Below are 20,018 nucleotides of genomic sequence, written 5' to 3' on the forward strand. Positions count from 1 at the left end.
ACTTTCTCCTCACCAGTTAACTGAATCTGCTGTTACCAAAGTCTCCGAAGCCCTTCCCATTGTCAAATCCACTGGTCAATTCTTAGTCTTCATCTTATTTGACCTCTTCACAGCATTAGCCATAACTGTTTACTCTTTCCTTCATGAAATACTTTCTTCACTCAGCTTCTACAATATCACACTCCTGGGTTTTTTTTACACACACTGTCTTGGCTTTTCTCCTACTTCACTAGCTGCTCCTTTTAGTTTCCTTTGCTGGATCCTTCTCTTCTCCCCAACTGCCAAATGTTGGAAATCTAACCACAACATTCCTAACCAACCCAGGGCTCAATCCTTAAATCTTTTTTATTTTTTTTATCAATACTCTCTCTATAGGGTTAGTTCATCTGGTTCCATAGCTTTAAAAGAGCAACTTCTATATTTATGTCTCCAGCCCAAATCTTTCCTCTAAATCCCAGATTCATGTATATAAAAATGTACTTTATTTTCCCACTTGGATGTCTGCTAGGTATTAGATGTCCAACAGTGTCTCGACATTAATAACTGAACTTTTAATTACTCCTTTAAACCTCCTCCTTCTCTAATGTTCCCCATCAGCAAATAGTCTTAGTTTTCTCATCTGTAAAATGCTGATTAAATAATGACACCTGCATCATAAGAATATCACAAGGATGAAATAAGATGCAAGCTAGGTGCTTGCCCAATGCCTGGTACAGGGTCACCCATTCATTCAACAAATACTGAGTACCTCTTTACTGACTACTGTTTAACGTACTGGAGATAGAAAAAAAACAACAGACAGGTGCTGCTCTCATGGAACTTACATTCTCGCATATCAGATGATGACAAAAGCCATGGAGGAAGATAAAGTCGGGAAGATGACAGGGAGTGCTAAGGGAACGGGTACAATTTTAAACGGCGCAGTGAGTAAAGGGCTCACTGAGGAAGTGACATTGGAGCATGGACTTGCAGGGAGAGGGCAGGAGCCATGTGGATATCTGGAGGAACGGCATCCCATAAATGGAACTGAGCCAGTGCAAAAGTCCTAAAATAGAAGGGGACCTGGCACATCTGAGGGGCAGCAACGAAGCTAATTATAAGCTTTCAAGCACAGGCAACCTCACACAACTTTCGAACATCCTGTAGCGGGGTGTGGGTCATTCAGTAAATATTTACTGCCTCGACCTTACGTCCTCAGACCACCTGTCTCATACCTTGTGAAAAGTTCTGCTCCTGAGCCAGGATTTCATTTCGTTCTTCCAAAATCTGCATTAGGGCAGCTTGGAGTTTAGGTGGTAGAATTTCATCCTCATCAGATACCTTAAGAGAAGAAATTGAAAATTTTCATTAGCTTTGAGAGATAAAATCTCAAACATATACTAGTTAGGTCCCCAAAATTCCACAGGTGACTTTGTATATATTTTGCCTGAAGAGTCAGTCTGAAGCTTCCTTCCCTACACTGAGCAGAATCCATGATGTTTATGATATATACATCTTAACCATATTACACCAAATATTTTACAAAATTTTCTGGAACTTTCTACCAAATATCTCTCATCTACCAGTCTTATGCTATGTTACAAAGATCACCCCCAAACAAATGTTTCAAATGTGATGAGCTAATTGATTTTGAAAAAAGACAAAGTCTTGGCAAACATTCTTTTCAACCCTGTGGTCTGTGCTCACAAGCCCACACAGTTACATACCGAGCGCTGTTCTAAGAAGGCTTCCCTAACCCCCTCTCCCACTTTAATACTCAGAATAAACGACCACTTCTTTTTTGCCCCTACTGTACACCTTGTACAAATTTCTATTATACCACTTCTAAAACTTTATGGATAAGTCTGCTCCCCACTCCCCACCATTAGACTGTAAGGTCTGAGGGCTCTAACTGTGTCTTACTCATCTTTAGATTCTGACTAACAGAATATCTGGAAATAATCCGTGCTAAAGGCTTGTTTAAATTTAATTAAATTAGAGGCTTATCCACCAACCCACCTGGACTTGAAGGGTTACCTCTTTTGAGAATGACATTTAATTTGTTTTCTCCTTCCTTTTTTGGGATAGGCAATGATAAACCCAACCCAAAATTTTCATGTCAATCTTGTATGATCAGCCCCAGTGTCAAGGATGTGTAGGTACGAAAAGTTTTGCCTGAGTCATCTTCTTTAAGCACTTTCACATATTTTCTGTCCAATTATCCCCAAACATGATGTAATCACCTGATCCTTTGTCACTCACCTCCTGTAAGAACTTGTCCGCACAGAGATCAACTATCAGTACCTATGGGATAAAGGAGCCAGGCAAGTTAGACCTGAGACACTCACAGAGAAATATATCAGGCACTGCTAGATCAGGAAGAGTGTTTTGATTCTTTCAAGCAATGGGAATAGTTTTAAACAACATTAACTGAAAGTTATAGCCCATTTAAAATTTAACTCTTCATCAACACATCAACAAATAAACTAAGTAAAAAACAAAAAAATGATGGCAGGCACACCTACAGATTAACAGAGACTAAAAAAACATACCAACCAAATGCAATGTGTGGACTTTATTTGGGACCTGATTCAAACAAATTATTAAATATTTATGAAATAATTGGAGATTTGAACACTGGATTTGCTGATATTAAGGAACTGTTATTAAACTTTTTAGGTGCAATAATATTACTGTGGCTATGTTTAAAATACCCTTACGTTATAGATGCATTTTGTAATATTTAGAGATGAAATTATGTCAGGGTACGCTTCAAAATATTGTGGAAGAGAGGAGTAGGTAAGAATAAAGATTGGCCATAACTTGATAAGTATTGAAGTAGGGTGACTGGATTTATTTTACTCTTTTGTTTACTTTTACATATGTTCAAAATTTTCCATAATAAAAGGTTTTTTTAAAAAGTTCACATAAAAATCAGTTGCATTTCTATACATTAACAACAAACTATCTGAAAAAGAAATTAAGAAAACAATCCCATTTTCAATTGGATCAAAAAGAATGAAATATTTAGTAATAAATTTAACCAAGGAGGTGAAAGATCTGTACACTGAAAACTACAAGACATTGATGAAAGAAATTAAAGAAGACACAAATAAATGGAAAGCTAGTCTGTGCTCATGGATAGGAAGAATTAATATTGTTAAAGTGTCCATACTATCCAAAGCAATCTGCAGAGTCAATGCAATTCCAACAAAATTCCAATGGCATTTTTCACAGAAATAGAACAAACAATTCTAAAATTTGCATGGAACCACAAAAGACTCCGAATACCTAAAGCAATCTTGATAAAAAAGAACAAAGAGGGGGCAGTTCACTTCCTGATTTCCAAGTACTGTATATTACACAAAGCTATAGTAATCAAAACACTACGGTACTGGCATAAAAAAAGACACACAGATCAGAGAAACAGAGTAGAGTCCACAGTCAATTAATTTACAACAAAGGAGCCAAGAATATACAATGAGGAAACGGCAAGACATTGATGAATGATGTTGAAAAACTGGACAGCCACATGCAAAAAAAAAAAAAGATACTGTATCCCTATCTTACATCATACACAAAAGTCAACTCAAAGTGGATTCAGGATTTAAACGTAAGACCTGAAACCATAAAACTCTTAGAAAACATAGGGGCAAGCATCTTGATATTGATCTTGGCAATGAGTTTTTGAATTTGACATCAAAAGCAAAGGTAACAAAAGCAAAAATAAACAAGTGGGGACTTCCCCAAGACTAAAAAGTTTCTGCACAGTAAAAAAAACCATCAATAAAATGAAAAGAAAACCTAGAGTGGGGGAAAATATTTGCAAATCATATACTGGATAAGGTGTTAATATCCAAAATATATAAAGAACTCATAGAATTCAATAGCAAAAAACAAAACAAAACAAAACAACCTAACCAAACAAAAAACCAATCCAATTAAAAAATAGGCAGAGAAATTGAATAGACATTTCTCCCAAAAAGATATACAAATGGCCAACACGTACATGAAAAGATACTCAACATCACTAAACATCAGAAAAATGCAAATCAAAACTACAATGAGCTATCATCTCACACTTGTCAGAATGAGTTATCAAAGACAAGAAATAAGTATTGGCAAGGATTTGGAGACAAAGGAACCCTTGTGAACAGTTGGTGGGAATGTAAATTGGTGCAGCCACTATGGAAAACAATATGTAGACTCCTCAAAAAATTAAAAACAGAACCCCCATATAATCTAGCAATTCCACTTCAAGCATATATCCAGAGGAAACTAAATCAGTATCTCAAAAAGATATATGCAATCGGATGTTCACTGCAGTATTTACAATAGCAAAGACATGGAAACAACCTAAGTGTCCACTGACAGATAAATAAAGAAGATATGGTATACACATACACACACACACACACACACACACACACACACACACAGAGGAATATTATTCAGCCTTAAAAAGAAGGAAATCCTGTCATATGTAACAATATGGTTGGACCTTGAGGGCATTATGCTAAGGGATGAAAGTCAGGCAGAGACAGACAAATGCCATATGATCTCACTTATACGGACAATCTGAAAAAAACCAAACTCATAGATACAGAGAACAGATTAGTGGTTACCAGAGATGGGAGGCTGGGCAATGGGAAAAATGCACAAATGTGGTCAAGAGGTACAAATTTCTAGTTACAAGATGAATAAATCCTGGGAATGTAATGTACAGCATAATAACTATAGTTAACAACAATGTACTATATACTTGAAACTTACTAAGGGAGTAGATCTTAAAAGTTCTCATCAAGGAAAAAAATTCTAACTATGTGAGGTGATGAATGTTAACTAACTTTATTGTGGCAATCATTTTATAATATATACGTATATCAAATCATTATCTTGTACACCTTAAACTAATACAATGTTATATATCTCAATAAAATGTCAATTATATATCTCAATAAAACTGTGTGTGGGGGTGGTTAACCCAGCAGAATAACAGGGAAGAATGGTCTTTTCAATAAATGATACCAGAATAGTTGGCTAGTTATAAGAGGAAAAAAAAAAAAAAAAGAACTAACGCTTATCTCCTATCAAGTCCTAGGATTCAGAACCAAAAATTAAAGGCACAACAATAAAACTTCCAAAGCTTCCAGGAGATAATGTAGGAGAATATCTCCATGAAGTTACTATAAAGAAAAACGTAAGTAGCTCACACCCAAAAAAATATTAACCATAAAGAAAAAGATTGATCATTCTGACCACATTAAAATTAAAAATTTCTGTGCATTGAAAAACAACACTTTGGAGAATGAAAAGGCAAGTCACAAATGGGCTGCTACCCAAAATATACAAAGGCCTCTTACAAATCAATGAGGGTAAACACTCCAGCAGAAAGATTGACAATGAGTTTTATAAAAGATGATATTCAAATGGCCAGTAAACATATAGAAAGATGTTCACCCACAACAGTAATCAAGGAATGCAAATTAAACCACGAGGAGAATACCACTACACACCCACCAGACAGGCTAAATTACACAAAGTGATGGTAACAAGTGTTGGAGAGGATGTGGAGCAACAGGAACTCTCCTACGCTGCTGGAGGGAGTCTAACTTGGCATAACTGCTTTGGGAAACAGTCTGACTTTACTTACTACAGAAATGCTTACCCTAGGACCCAGCAATTCCAGTTCTAAGTATATAGCCACAGAACTGCATGCACATACCAAGGGTCATGTACAAGAATATTTATAGCAGCATTATTCATAATATAGTTGTTTCCAAACTGGAAACAACTAAGATGTCCATCGACTGTAGGATGGATTAAGAAAACTGTGGTACATTCACACATTGGAATGCTACACACAATTAGAATGATCAAAATGCTGTCAAACTCATTAACATGGATGAATCTTACATAGTTGATTAAAAGAACTCATACCAAAAAGAAAAAAATATATACATATTTGTACATATATTGAGTGAGTCCATTTACATCAAGCTTAAAACCAGGCAAAACTGAACTATACTGCTTGGGGATATATGCCTAGGATGTAAAAGTATAAAGAAAAACAAGTACATCATGAAAGTCAAGATAGTGGTTCCCTTTTGTGGGGGGTGGAGGGTGGGGAAAGGAACACTAAACTCTTTCTAGGAGGCATGAAGGGGATTTCTTGGGTGCTGGCACTGCTTCCACTGCTGTAATGGTTCTTCCAATGTTAGTTACATAAGCATTCACTTTGTGATAATTCACTGAACGGTACATTTTGTTTGGGGCCCTCATCTATATGTGTGTTATATTTGAAACAATTGAAAAAGTTAACCCAGAGTAGTTTTTATGTTTGACTTAAAAACAAACAAACAAACAAAAAAGATCCTACCCTTCAGAATAACACAGAATAAGCCCATGGTTCACTATGTAATAAGACACAACTTTGGATTCATGTGAACTACAGAATTTTTCTCACTTTGATAAAAAGATAGAAAAAATATGATAGCATAATATATGAATAATTATGTATTAGTATTAATGAATAACAACTCCACTACTCTTAAAGATCACTTGTTTTCATGTGGCAGCGCTCCATCTTTCCCACAGGCACTATTTCTCCCATCTCACCTCTTCGATGGGTAGGTCCTGGAGCTGTGGTAAGGAGCAAGACAGGATTCCAATCAGGAATGGAGTAGGTGAGCACACAATGTCAATCATGGATGCCGGCAGGACTGGGATGTAGGTGTGCTGCCAGGTAAATGGATACAGCGTGGCAACCACAGCATGGCCACATTTTGACAGGGTGCTAGCCAGAGGAGAAAGCAAATGGCGTCACATACAGAGCAACACATGGAGGGCCTTTCAGATGTTATGTTAACATAATTACAAATCGATGCCAGTTCGTGATGACAGATTAACAATTCTGTGATTACCCATTAATTTTTAACATTTTATTTAACTTTTTGACTTCATTTACTCAATCCGACTCTTTCTCACTATTTATATTGCTAAAAATTAGTGTGTACTTAGAACAGCAACACCAATTTTTAACAACAGCTTAATCAAAACACATTTAGAAAGGTAAATTAATTGCAACCCAAAAAAGTCAGCTATAGCCTAATGAGAATAGCTTTTGGATTATTTACCACTTAGAATAATCCATGTCACCATAGCATTAGGTAATGGAGATCCTACAGTTTTTTAATATGCCCCAATTCTAAAATAGTCGGAACACATAAAACACTACATGAAGTGACATATTTCTTTCATATACTTATTTCTCACCTGAGGCTGTTGGCCACAAAGATTACCCTCCGCTCCAAAAGGAGAGAGGCACAGACCCGGATCAGATGACACACACTCAGGCACTTAAAGAGACATTCAAAGTCAACGTGTTCCAATCGGGAATCCAGTGGTCGGCACAGCTCAATGGACTGAAATGCAAGAATGGAAATCAGGGGAGCGGAAGTTGGAAAACAGTCGCTGATGACAACACTGATGGACCCTGTCATTCCTTTACAGGTTAAATTCAAGAAAATGGGTCTGCTACAAAGAGTTTGTGAAGGCACCCACACTAATCCCAAGTTCTAACACCTTGTTTTTGTGCCGTGAATCTTTATCTCCCCTGACAATAGTATGTATAATCTTCATTTCTCACACTGAAATTGTCACTACAAAGGGTCTCCATCTATGAATGATAGAAAACCTCTGGTTCCTGGGTCTAAAATCAACAATCTCACAGGTCAGCTGGATGTTTCTCCAGTGCTTTGTAGGACGAAGACATATTCTGCAGAGTTTATGGGAAAAGGAAAACTATGCCCTGAGGCTTCTGGAAACTCTATTAGTGTAAGGCCTACATTTTGGCAGCTATCAAACCTTTTCAACATGAGCTCACTTACCTCATCTCCAGCCCCAGGGAGGTAGCTCTTAACTGTGATGGTGCGTCCAGGAGCTGGGAAAGGGGCTTCCATGACACTTCGCATGAACGGGTAAACCAGGGCTGGAGACATTTCTCTTCTCTTCTCTACTTCATCCAGAATCTACATATACACAGTATGTTACTTTCTTAGAGGCTCAGTTCAAAAACATAAAAGAATCCTAGTAAAGAAACTGCCAAACTTGGTGCACAAACTTGAAAATAACACCAACAGATTTTAAGGCCGATAAGCTTCTGCAACCCGTAAAAGTTCATTAAAGGCATCAAGCTGGGAGGGTTAGCAAACCAAAATGAGGATGACATGGCAGCAGCATCCGGATTACAGAGCTAAACATAAGCCTTCAAATCTGTGGTTCTCATCTGCTAGAGGGGAACCCTTGCTAAAGTAGTACACTAAGGTCTATGCCACTTAACATTGCCTAGTGAAGTCATCAGAAACAAAAACTCAGAGCTCGGAGAGAATATCACTTTTCGTAGGGCCCATTCTCCACTCACCTTTGAAAAAAGGTTGAAGCAGCCTAGACGACTAACCATGCAGTATACCTCAGGGAGTCGCTTTCCTTTGCCTTCTGGCTAAAAGAAAAAAACAACAAAGCAAACATTAAGTAGCACAAGTCTTTACTGATTTCGACTATCGCTACTCTCTTAATACTCTTTAGTACAGAGTAGGAACCAACACTTTCAGCCTCATTGAACACTGAAACATAGGAAAATGCTAAAAAATGATACCATAAATTGTTCCAGGTTTAGTGGAGCCATTTAAGCAAGAAGGAAGTAACTCAGAGCTCCCTTGATTGGCTTACTGTACCACATTCCTCAAACATACCAGACTGACATTTAGCCACTATGTCAGTGGTTTCCTTGTCTATTACAAACAAACAAATAAATAAAGTAAATGCATAGCCCTTTTATTCTAGAACACTCTGTGGCCAATCCTAACCTTGTTCTTACTGTTTAAAGCTGACATAGCTTCTTTAACACACAGGTCACTGAGTAGCCCTCAAACTCATCTAGAGATAGTGTTTCTGAAGTTCCTAGTCTGACGACTATTGTTCCTTGACCAACCCTGCCTACAGCACAAGTCGGGTACTCACCAAAAGCTTCTTACAGTAACCAAACCACCGGCTCCCATCTTCACCAGTTAAAACAAAGGAGAACGTTTCACTGAAAAAGAAGGCAATAGTGTGAGGTGCAAGCAACTGCCTCTGACATTCCCCACCGAACAAACAACTGAAAACTGGAATCCAACAGCAGTCACTGTGTGACGTACGAGGAGGCATTTATATTACATTTATTGCAAGTCACGTCCCGCCCAAGGGAGAAAGTCCAGGCCTTGAGGACCTCCTGCCTTATACTGGAGTAAGAGAACAGGTACAGGATGAGTTTTTGATGCTGTTGCCTCTTCTCTTTTCTTATTTATCTAGTATAGTTATTCATCAAGCCTATTTTCCTTTTGTTGAAAGTCCAATTTAGTCAAACACATGGGTGAGCTATAAAGGATCTTGATAAGCTATTTTTCCCTTCCAAATTCTTCTACTTAGTTCTGAGAAGTCATATGGAGCAGTGATAGGCAAAGGACGATATCCATTATATATAAAAATTAATAGGAAAATGATCAACTCCTCATTAGAAACATAGACCAAAGGTATACATACATAATTTATAAAAGACCTACAGATGCCTAAGAAGGAAATTCATTAATAATGAAAGATATCCAAATTTGAATAACGGATACATGTCTATATATGGCCAAAAATCAAGACTGGAAAGGAAAGTCCCAAGACATTTACAGTGATTATCTCTGAGTAACCAGAATGCCAGTGACTTCTAATTTCTCCTTTTTGTTTACTTCTCTGTATTTTCCAAATATTCTAGAATAAGCACACGTAACTTGTAAGGGTAGTGGTGGGGTGAAGCCAAACATGGAGCAGCCAGGCCAATATGAAGGAAGCTGCCTACACGGAAACAGCCACGTGGAACTGACCAGAGATTGGCCGCTAGCTTCTGACAGTGACCCCTAGCCAACAGCCAGCAAGGGAACAAGGACCTTAGTCCTACCAACTGAATTCCAAGAAACTGAATTCTGCCAATAACCGGAATGAGCCTAGAAGCAGATTCTTCCCGAGTCTCCAGAGAAGAGCCTGGCCCTGCCAACACCTTTTTGGAAACTTGAAGCAGAGAAGCCAGTCGTGGTAGCACCAACTTCTGACCTAAAGAACTGCGAATGTAACCTGATACATGGGTGCGTGTAAACTGCAAAAAGGAAGGAAGGGAGAGAGAAAGAAGCTGCCTGTGTGGTTAGCAGTGCAACTGACAGCACAAGGGCATCAGCATGGCTGGCTCCGAGACGAGGGTGGCGATCAGGCTCAACTGGTTATGAGAGGCAGCGGCTTAGTCTGGAGGCCATGTGAGGTGGGAGGGCGGGGCTACGTGGGCGACGACTGAGGCTATCTCCCAGTGCACGTGATATGGTTCGCAGAATCACGCTTTTCAGCTTAAATGATCAACAATTACAGTTCCGAACAAAGCAGTTGTCTACGTACAAGCAGGATTCAGAGACGATGATGGTTTATTAATTGAATATGGTGTTTTCCTCTAAACACCAGGAAGAACTTCTTTACACCTCCCCTCTCAATATACTACGCGTCCCAACTACAGCCTCCCTTTGCACAAGTTCCACAGAACATACAATCTGGGCTGTGGCTTTTCCTATCGACTTGAAGGAGAAACAAGATGTGGACATTGCTCTGTTTTATCTGTTTCTGAGCCCCTAATATCAAGTCTTTTTTCTTTTTCTGTCCAGTTTGTGGCATTTCTGATCGTACGTGCAGTGCCAATTTTTTTGTGTGTTTTTTTTTCCTGCAGAATTGGCAACCTGAAGAGACTCTCAAACTTGTTTTCCCTTTGACACTGGAACTATTCTGTGTTTTTCTTTTTCGAGTCCCACATAGGAAATGTTCTAATTCTGTTTCTTCCTGCATCCTTGACCTGCCACAGTGCCCACAGAGCTTCACTGCTGGCTCTGCCCATTTCTCAAGCATTCTGAGTCTACTTCACAGTTCCAACAGATAGAAATCAGATAACGCAGATTATTTACCTCTTGAGTTCTGAGGTTGGCACCCAGTCCTTCGAATCAGGAAAACAAAATTTGGGGATAACTTTGAGCCTCTCTTCTGTGTCTTTGGATTGTTTAAAGCCATGATCACCCTGAAAAAGATAACAGCATATGTGACTAATAGTCTATGTAAATGGAGAACAGAAATAAAAAACTCAGCTTGGGCCTGGGATAAGCCTAAGTGGTCATCTCAGCAGAGTTCTGTGCTGTTTAACAAAACAGGAAGGCCACGACTGGTGATCACTGGACATACACTGAGAACAGAGTTATCAAGAATAAAGAATCCTATTTTTACATAGAAATGGTATTGTGGAGATCCTATAATCTGATGTAAGAGAGATGACTGTATATGGAACATAAAATAAAAATCTGTTCTATAAATACTGTTAGCAAAAACCTTGTCAGCTCAAGACATTCTTTGATCAATAATCATAAAGATGTTTTGAAAAGGCAGATCTTTTATTTAAAAAGACACTATTTTTAGAATCTACATCATAATCATTTCCCTTAGCACATAATCTTTGCTACCTAACTAGTGGTTTGCAACTTCCTGTAAAATTTTATCATGGAAGACCCTTTTGTGCAAGTTTGGTACTGTACTTTAAAGGACAGTCTTAATTTAGTTAAACTGAAAGACATTTAAAAATTAGTTAACAAACCAAGCAGATAATAAGTCTAATTACCATATTGCCTTCATATAAGAAATATAAATGATCTATCTTTTAATTTCCAAAACAAAACATGCAGCCATTCTGGGTCACTTGGATATTAAGCTCCTGAGAAATGGAAAAGCACTGTAACAAAATTTTAATTGTATCACATTTTATTGTTTTTATGTTGTTAAATGATTCACAATCATCTTCACTTGAGGTTTCCTGCATTAGGATCACGAGGGGCTCGGTCAGCTCTGTCCCTTCCTCGCTTACAGGTGCCTAATGCACAAAGATGCTAAGTAACTTGCTCAGAGACAGCCCTGAATCACCGCCAGATCGGCTGGACTCTTATCTGGTTCTCAGCCCATTAATTCAGGTTGTGTGCAAAACAGGTTCAACCTCAAGTTTTCTCTCTGCAAACAGGCTGATCAAAAATAGGGGGAAACAATTAAGCTCCTCCTCATGGTAAATTTGATTCCTCGAGACTCTTTAGATTACATGATTTTTTACTCTTCCGGTTCTGTGTTACTGAACAGCGCAGTGACCCTGCTCTCGGCTACACTGAGGATTTTTATAAGAAATTAAATTTACTGACTTATTTACAGTAGAGATATTGTTGAGGACTCCTTTTTTAAAACACGAGAACCCATGCAAGAAATAGCTCTTCGATTCCAGTGCAGCTGTGAGTCATTAGCTTTGTTAGTGAAGATACAATCAGGGTTACAAACCAAAGTCCTAAAGGGGCTGAGCAGATAATTTCAATGACAGAAGTGGTCCAAGTAGTTAAGTTGGAGAGTGAGCAAACGTTACTATTTAAAGCAAACGCTTCTCACCAGGGCCAGCTACATAATCTGCAGAGCACAGTGCAAGCAAGATACAACTGTGGGTCCCTTGTTCAAAAAGCAGGAGAAATTCAATATAACACTTTTCTTTTCTTCTGTGGTCTCTCTTTCAACATGTAATGAGGTTTTTATTTGCTATTTAATATCAGGCTGCCCCGGACACGAAGATCCTGGGAGACAAGTCCAGACCCTCACAGGTACCCCGGGGTCCACACGTAGCCCGCCAGCTGTGGGGGTTCCTCTCCGGCCAGCCTCAGCACTGAAATGCTGTCCTGACTGAGGGTGGGCAAGCTGAGTCCGGAATCTCTCCTTCTCACAGGCCCGCTGCTCCAACCCATGGCAGCTGGGCGATCCCCAAAGGGCTGCAGCCTCCACACGGGCACATGCTTGGTACTTGGATGGGGGGGTGGAAAGGCTTGCCCCACCAGGCCACCCACTGAACATGACTGGCACGGCCAGGCCAGGGCAGGGAGGGTCTCACTATCTATGTGTTCCCTAGATGCTGTGGAATTATGCTTGCCTGATCCCAACCCTCGCCATGCCTATGCCCAAGCCCCTGCCAGGGACAGAGGGTGACAGTAGTCACCGAATGAGAATAGGAAGTGGGAAGCCAGGCAGGTCCCAGGAAAGCAGGGGGCGGGGAGAAGACAATGAGAGAAGCCACCCTGGGAAGGTAGCAGCAGGTGAGGCCACGTAGCAGTGGAGGCCTAAAGACCGAGGTACATGTCCCCTGTCCCATCAGCCCTCATGCACAAATGCAAAGACAAAATGCTTAAGAATGTCAGTGGTGTCCACAGAGCACTAAGCCCCAGCGCGGTGCCCACAGAGCACTAAGCCCCAGCGCAGGGCCCTTGTGAGGGACGGGCCTGGTGCAGCGGGTTGGAGGCCCAGGACGTCATCAGCCCTGGCTTCCTCAGTGTCAGCCAATTCCTGCCACTTAGGAACGGAGGCTGAGTGTTGCTGGTCTCTCCAGTTTCTCAGGAAAAAAGGAGAAACACAGATTTTTATGTGAAATTTGATTTTTAAACATTGGCAACAGATAATTTATTATTTTTACAAAAACACTACAAATAAAAAAATAAAACAGGTCGGTGGGCTCCACGTGCTCAGAGGCCACCAGTTTGCAAGCCTTGATGCAATGATCATGTTTCTCTTTTTGGATTCGCTGCTACAAAGCTCAGAGCCACATATGGGGTCTGTGCTGTAAGGTCTGTGAGGGCAAAGATCAGGAGGATCGTTCTCATTTGTATTCCTAGCACCTAATCGCAGCAAATAGTCGGTATTCTTTTTTATTTGATTAAGTGAATGAATCGTTTTTGGAAAAAGGCAGAGCAAACCAAGTAATATTGTTAATAATAGCTACCACCTATCAGTATGGTTACGATGCTTACGATGTGCCAGGAACTGCACTTCGTATATAACCTCGCTAAGTCCCCACTCACACTGGATCACATTACATAGTGCTCACTGTACGCTAGATACTGTTATCAGGGCCTTACACAGCTCATTTAGTCCTCTCTACAACTCAAGTAACTGCTCAAAGTCACAGAGCTCATAAGTGACAAATGCAGACAGTTGGCTTAGAGCCCATGCTCTAAACCGCTACCCTACCCCATTCTGCCACATTATTATTCCCCTCATGAAGGATGAGAAAATTGAGGCTTTGTAACTTGCTAAAGGTCACTTAGTAAACAGCAGAGCAAAAAATAAAAACTCAGCCTGGATAATGAGCTTTCTTCCCTCCGTGGTTGCAGCTCCTGCCTGACATGTCATCTGTCACTTACCGGGTCCTACCATAAGGCCTGTATTAGTAAAAGCTGACTGAGATAACAATACACAAGAAGAGAGGAAATAAATACATGCAGAGACACAGGAACATTCCTGAATGCCTCCTGGCCTCCCTGCACCTACCTTGCTAGGGAACTGTTGTATGACCTGGGGACTGTAGCTTATTTCTGATGGTTTCTTCTGTAGCGACACTACCACAAAAAGTTCAAACAGCTGCTGCTCCTGTAATTCAATGAGATCCCGCTCTAAGGTCTGGTAGTGAGGGTTCCTCTTGGAAGACTGCTGGAGTTGTGCTAAGCGCTTGTGACGATCTGTAATGAAATCATGGCGCCTTGTTTTTCCTTTGTAGCCCTACCTTCCCTCTAGCACCCAGAGGCCATACATGACCCATACGGGACTGATCTTCACTCAGTCGTTGCTGAATGAATGTTGACTAACCAATGTCCGCCACGCAGACATACCTGTTAGGGTTACGACACACTTGCTGGGCGAGCACAGATTCTCACAAACACCTGGGGGCCCCGGGGTGGGATTGACACTCCATGTGCCAACCTGTACTCTAGGTATGTCCCAGCCCGAACTCTATGCTATTCCATCTTTCATGGCATAACACCAGGACACACAGAAAATGTCAGGTAAATACACTGGCCTAACAACAGAAACCAATGTTGGGACCATGAAATCATGGGGCAGGGGAAGAGCTGATAGAAGAACTGGGTCCTACAGAGGGTGAGTACATAAAAGCACAAGTTTGATAAAATTAAAACAAAAACTATCCTCACATTAAAGAAACTGTCCTTTTCCCTTCTTTCCTGGGCATGTATTACTAGTAAAGGACATATGCTTATATCCATAAATGGTGCTAAAGGCAAGAGGGAAAAATCGAAGTAGAAGACATCTACTAGCTGACTATTTCTCCAAAGAATGAAGTTATGGAAGCATACTATTTAAACAGTGCAAGCAATACCACTCAGAACTGGAGAGCATTTGTCCTTTACTCTCGTTTATCCCTAATTCTGAACACTGGGGTCGTCTCCCCTCGGGGAAGTGTAGTACCTACAGGAGAAAGTCTAAGTGTCCCAGGGATTTGCTTATGTGTCGTCCTGAGCCAACAACTGAAATCGTCATCCCCTAACTACTTGTTTTGCTTTTCTTTTGAGATGTGATGTATTCCTCCCCCAAGAAGTCACCCTGTGGATCAAAAATACATCTAGGAGTGGCTCCCCAGAATTATCCAGAACATTTAGTGCTCCAGGCAAAGCTTCACTTATCCCAAAGGTCTCAGTGCAAGTCAAGGAGACTTTAGGTTCTGCTTCTCAGGAGCAGCGGCACTGAATGAGTCTATCATTACACATCCAGGCTGAACCCGATGCTGACTCAAGTTTCGCCTTCAGTCAGGCTGCAGAATCAAACACCTGAAGCAGGTCGCCATGGAGGGCGCATCTGACTATGAATCACGAGCTCAGAGGATCGGACTTGGAACTGCCCTGTGCTCAGCTCTGATTGATAATTCACGCCTCCTACCTTTCCCATGCCTCAGTCGCTATGCCTGTCAGCCGAACAGGAACTGCCTATATGAACAACTCGCTGTGAAAAGCCCTTCTATGAAGGATGCGGAGCATCATGAGCTGCTCAAACAAGTGCAACCCAAAGCGCACGGCAGAAAGTAAATGGTGCAATACTTTGGAATAGAAAGGCCCATGGATAAGAAAAGAGATCGTCTCCTATTTCAATGTCAGATATCCAAGTTCCTTAAATAATTCCACTTGAGTGACTATGAAAAATCAGATATTGAAGGCTAAGTATTTGTCTCTGAGGATGATTCACACATATCCTGTTTGGGCTGCTGGGAAACTAACTGCATGTATGTCTGAACACGCAGCTCTGCCACTCCCCTCGGAACATTCCAGCTTCAGGACTGCACTGGTTTGCCTCACTCCGCCAAGGGAGATTTCTAATACTGTCAAACATCTGCCAGGGTACTGTTTCGTTCCTCAGATCTCAACAGGTTCTTATAATGAAGATATCACCCACAAAATGAAACTTCATGTGGGGAAAACGTGCTTAATCACAAAGGTAGGTGCCACTCCACCTATAACCACGAGCGTCTCGAGAAAGGGAGCAGCCCCACTGACTCACTCACTCTTTGGCAGATACTCAGCATCACTTTCGTTCCCACTGGTTTCACCTGAAAAGAGAGAATTTCCGTTTGTATTGTCCAGCAGTAGGAAGTACAGGAGGATGAGAGCAACGTAAAACCTCCACACACCTGGGGACTTGGGGAGTACGGAATAGTAAAAACGTTGAGCCTTTCTCCAGACCACATGGTTGTAACAGGGTAGGACAGTCACAAAAGAGAAGTAAAAGCGCAGAGAAGAAACTACTTCATTCCGTCTTCTTCCCATACCCTATCTCCCTCTTCAGCTCTCCTCTCTTCCCTGATGCTAGAAATTAACAGCAGTTCAGACTGGTTTTAAGAAGCCTAGTTCAGAGTGGACTCTATTTCTACATTCATATCCTTGTCTTTAAATTTCCAAAGACGGTATCAAAGGTAGAACACCAAACTGGCTAAACAAAAATCTCAACATGGCAAAAAATATGAATTTAGAATAATGGGGAAATGTGGGGCTAAGAGAGATTACCAAATACGTTTATGAAGTAACACTTTTTTATGATACCTCTGAACTACCTCTAGGCCAAACTGAACCCTCCTTTACTCTGTGCTCTTATAGTACTCAGATTGCTTTTAACTGTTTTTTTCCCCCCCTAAACAGCTTTTAAGGATCTTGAAGATAAAGGGTGATACCTTTACAAGGGAGTGTTTTGTACCACAATGCTAAGCACGCGGTAAATTTACAAAAAAACAACAAACAAAAACAACAACAAAAAAACTTTGTGAACAAGTGAATGAAAAATTTCTAGACTAAGTCTGAAAAATTAAAGCAAAATTTAAAAAAATATAAAGAGAGGGAAAAATTTTAAATGTATCAGGAAAAAACAAGGCCTAGGAGTCATAAATGAAAAATGTATATACATTTGATTACATAAAAATATGAAATTTCTATCTAATAAAAAACCACTGGTAAATTCAAAAGGTGAACAATAAACTGGGACAATATTTGTAATACACACTGCAGACACAAGGCTGAGTTTGTTAATATTCAAATAGCTGTTACGAATGAATAAGAAAAAATACAGCAAAACAGAAAAACAAATAAGATATAATTTTCAACCATGATACTGGCAAAAAATAAAAAGCTATAATAAAACACAGTATTAGTAAAGATTATGAGGAAAAAGTCATTTTCAGATGCTGTTCATAGAAACAAAGTGTTACAATCTGGGGGACAACTTGGAAGCAGCAATGAAAATTTTAAATGCGCATGTTCCTTAATTAAGTGCACTGCTAGAAATTTGTTTTACAAATGTATTCTTATCAATATATAAAAATATAAGCAAAAACTGTATATTGCAGTATTGTTTGAAGAGCAAAATATATGTATATACAGAGAACTTAGATATCCAGAGGTTAAATAAAAAGTTAGAAACAATCAAGATATCTACCAGTTAAATAAAATTCTTTTACATGTCTACAAAGAAATACAGGACAGCTGTGTGGACCTTTATGTGTTGATACTGAAAGAACTCCAAAATATATTAATTATTTTTTAAAAAAGCAAAACATACAAAGTCTGAAATGATACAAAACTATTTGGGTAGAAAACCATATTTGCATGTGCACAAAATTTTCTGGGAGTAGAAGGAGGAGATTTGGGGAACTCTGACTTTACATTTTATCTTATACTATATTATAAACTTGTAGGGAAGGGTTACAATTTAGTGTGTGTGTGTGTGTGTGTGTGTTTGTGTGTGTGTGTATGCACTATAAATTAGCTACTCATGCTGTTCAACTTTTTTGTTCACTAATGATACAGTGAAAAAATTTTTTTGGCTCTTCAAAAACTTGTCTAAGATCCGAATTTCCTAAAATGTTCCTAATGCATTGGATATAAAGCACACATAAAAGAGATCAGTAACAACCTACAGACAGTGGCATATCTAGAGAGTATACTTATCCACAGAGGCTGCTAATCTGGGAACATGATAATGTTTTCTAAGAATTTGTCCCGTCCCCAGTGTCTTGATATTGTACTTAATTTGCAGTTAGTAATTTATGTCCTTATCTTTAAAACAGTGAAATTAATATCCGCTAGAGTTATTTAGAAAATTAATGACAATGTATCTGAAAGGATCCAGCATAATATCTGGCATCACTTTTCATCTTCTGTATCTAATTCTGAATTATACAAATTAAAAGCCTCTGGCTATACCCTTACTGAAGATAAGGAAACACATGGAGAGGAGATAGTTAAACTGCTAAAAATCAAGGCTTAGGAGAAAAATTGAGAGCAACTGTTGGTGATTGAAAAGGATAAGACTTTGTGGTTCCATGTGCCTTGACTAAAATCAGCATTTCTTCCTCTGGCTCAGCTTCTTTGTCTGTAAAATTAGGACAGTCTCTACCTTCTAATGCAGTCATATGTTATACACAGTAAAGAGACGATTCCTTCATTCAATAAACGGAAGCTATTATTAACAATAACCAAAAGTATTTCTTCAGCAGAAGAGAAGACTGAAACATGTTTTAATAATTGCTCTTGAAAACATAAATGCATTAAAAAAGATGACCAGTTGATTTTTATTTATCACAGAGTAAGAAAAAAAGAGTCTTGAATTGTAGCATGAAGAATTTTATTTTCACATAGCTACTGTTAGAATGTAGAATAGATTTTCAAGGAAAGTTAAGAAATTTCTGTCTTTGGAAGTCTGCGAAAATATGAAACCTTCTTCTCTGGTACGACTTGGCTGTTGTTTCTCACTTATGAATCTCATAGACAAAAATTGCTAAATTCTACATCTCCTTTGCCAAACAACCAAGTTAAGAATCTTGCATAAGTTTTTAAGAAAATTCTCAGAATTCACTATGGATGTTGAGTTTCTTAATTAACACAACGTAAGTTTTATCTAGGCATCTGAGGGATAAAACTACTGAACTTACTAGATGACTACAAGGTGAACACCACATACATTCCATCTATATATGCCTAATATTTTCATTTCTCCACTGAGTCTAAACTGATAAAAATGACTATAAATAAAAGTAGAATTACAAAATAATGATGCAATCTGCCTATGAAATTAGGCTTCCTGGTTTACAATTATTTTCTAATTTATTCACTTAGTCATCCCATAGTCATTACTTGGTATAGAACTAAATAAAAGGGATTGGAGGAAGAATAAGAAATAACCCCACCCATCCCCCCAAAAAAGAAAAGAAATAGGCCCTTATCCTAAAGAATTTTATATTTAAGTGGGATAGACAGGAAAGTAAACCAAAAATTATAATTCACATCAAACATCAAGTTATATAATGATTTTCCCCTCATATGTTGATAGCTACAGACAGCGCGAACAATTCTTACCTTTTGAGGGAGGTACGTCTTTTCCAGTGTAAGGGTGTAACTTTACTTTCTTCTTCCCTCTCTTTGATTCAAATATGTCATCTATTTTCAATACAAGCTGAAAAAAGACCAGAAAAGTATAAGTTACAACCAACACAACGAATTTTGCAGTTTGTGGTATTAATTTATTAGTGATTCTCATTCAGAAAAAAATCCATTTTATAAACAAAAACTTTTACATTTCTCAATTTG

The 20,018-nt window shown here is 39.1% G+C and overlaps 1 protein-coding gene across 2 annotated transcripts in view; it reads right to left on the bottom strand.

The window, feature by feature from the left end:
* The window catches only part of DENND2C (DENN domain containing 2C), a 71,771-nt gene that overhangs the window by 6,416 nt on the left and 45,337 nt on the right, over positions 1–20,018 (bottom strand). For both annotated transcript variants that reach the window (XM_019730359.2, XM_019730360.2), the window contains 11 exons: positions 19,788–19,884; positions 16,448–16,492; positions 14,428–14,615; positions 11,004–11,113; positions 9,001–9,070; positions 8,402–8,479; positions 7,869–8,009; positions 7,255–7,403; positions 6,598–6,775; positions 2,242–2,283; positions 1,215–1,320 (listed from right to left, as the gene is read on the bottom strand). In XM_019730359.2, the coding sequence (XP_019585918.2) occupies positions 1,215–1,320; positions 2,242–2,283; positions 6,598–6,775; positions 7,255–7,403; positions 7,869–8,009; positions 8,402–8,479; positions 9,001–9,070; positions 11,004–11,113; positions 14,428–14,615; positions 16,448–16,492; positions 19,788–19,884 (1,204 nt within the window). The remainder of the gene's footprint in view (positions 1–1,214; positions 1,321–2,241; positions 2,284–6,597; positions 6,776–7,254; positions 7,404–7,868; positions 8,010–8,401; positions 8,480–9,000; positions 9,071–11,003; positions 11,114–14,427; positions 14,616–16,447; positions 16,493–19,787; positions 19,885–20,018) is intronic.

The sequence above is a fragment of the Rhinolophus sinicus genome, linkage group LG14 (assembly GCF_036562045.2).
Source record: "Rhinolophus sinicus isolate RSC01 linkage group LG14, ASM3656204v1, whole genome shotgun sequence".
NCBI classification, from domain to species: domain Eukaryota; kingdom Metazoa; phylum Chordata; class Mammalia; order Chiroptera; family Rhinolophidae; genus Rhinolophus; species Rhinolophus sinicus.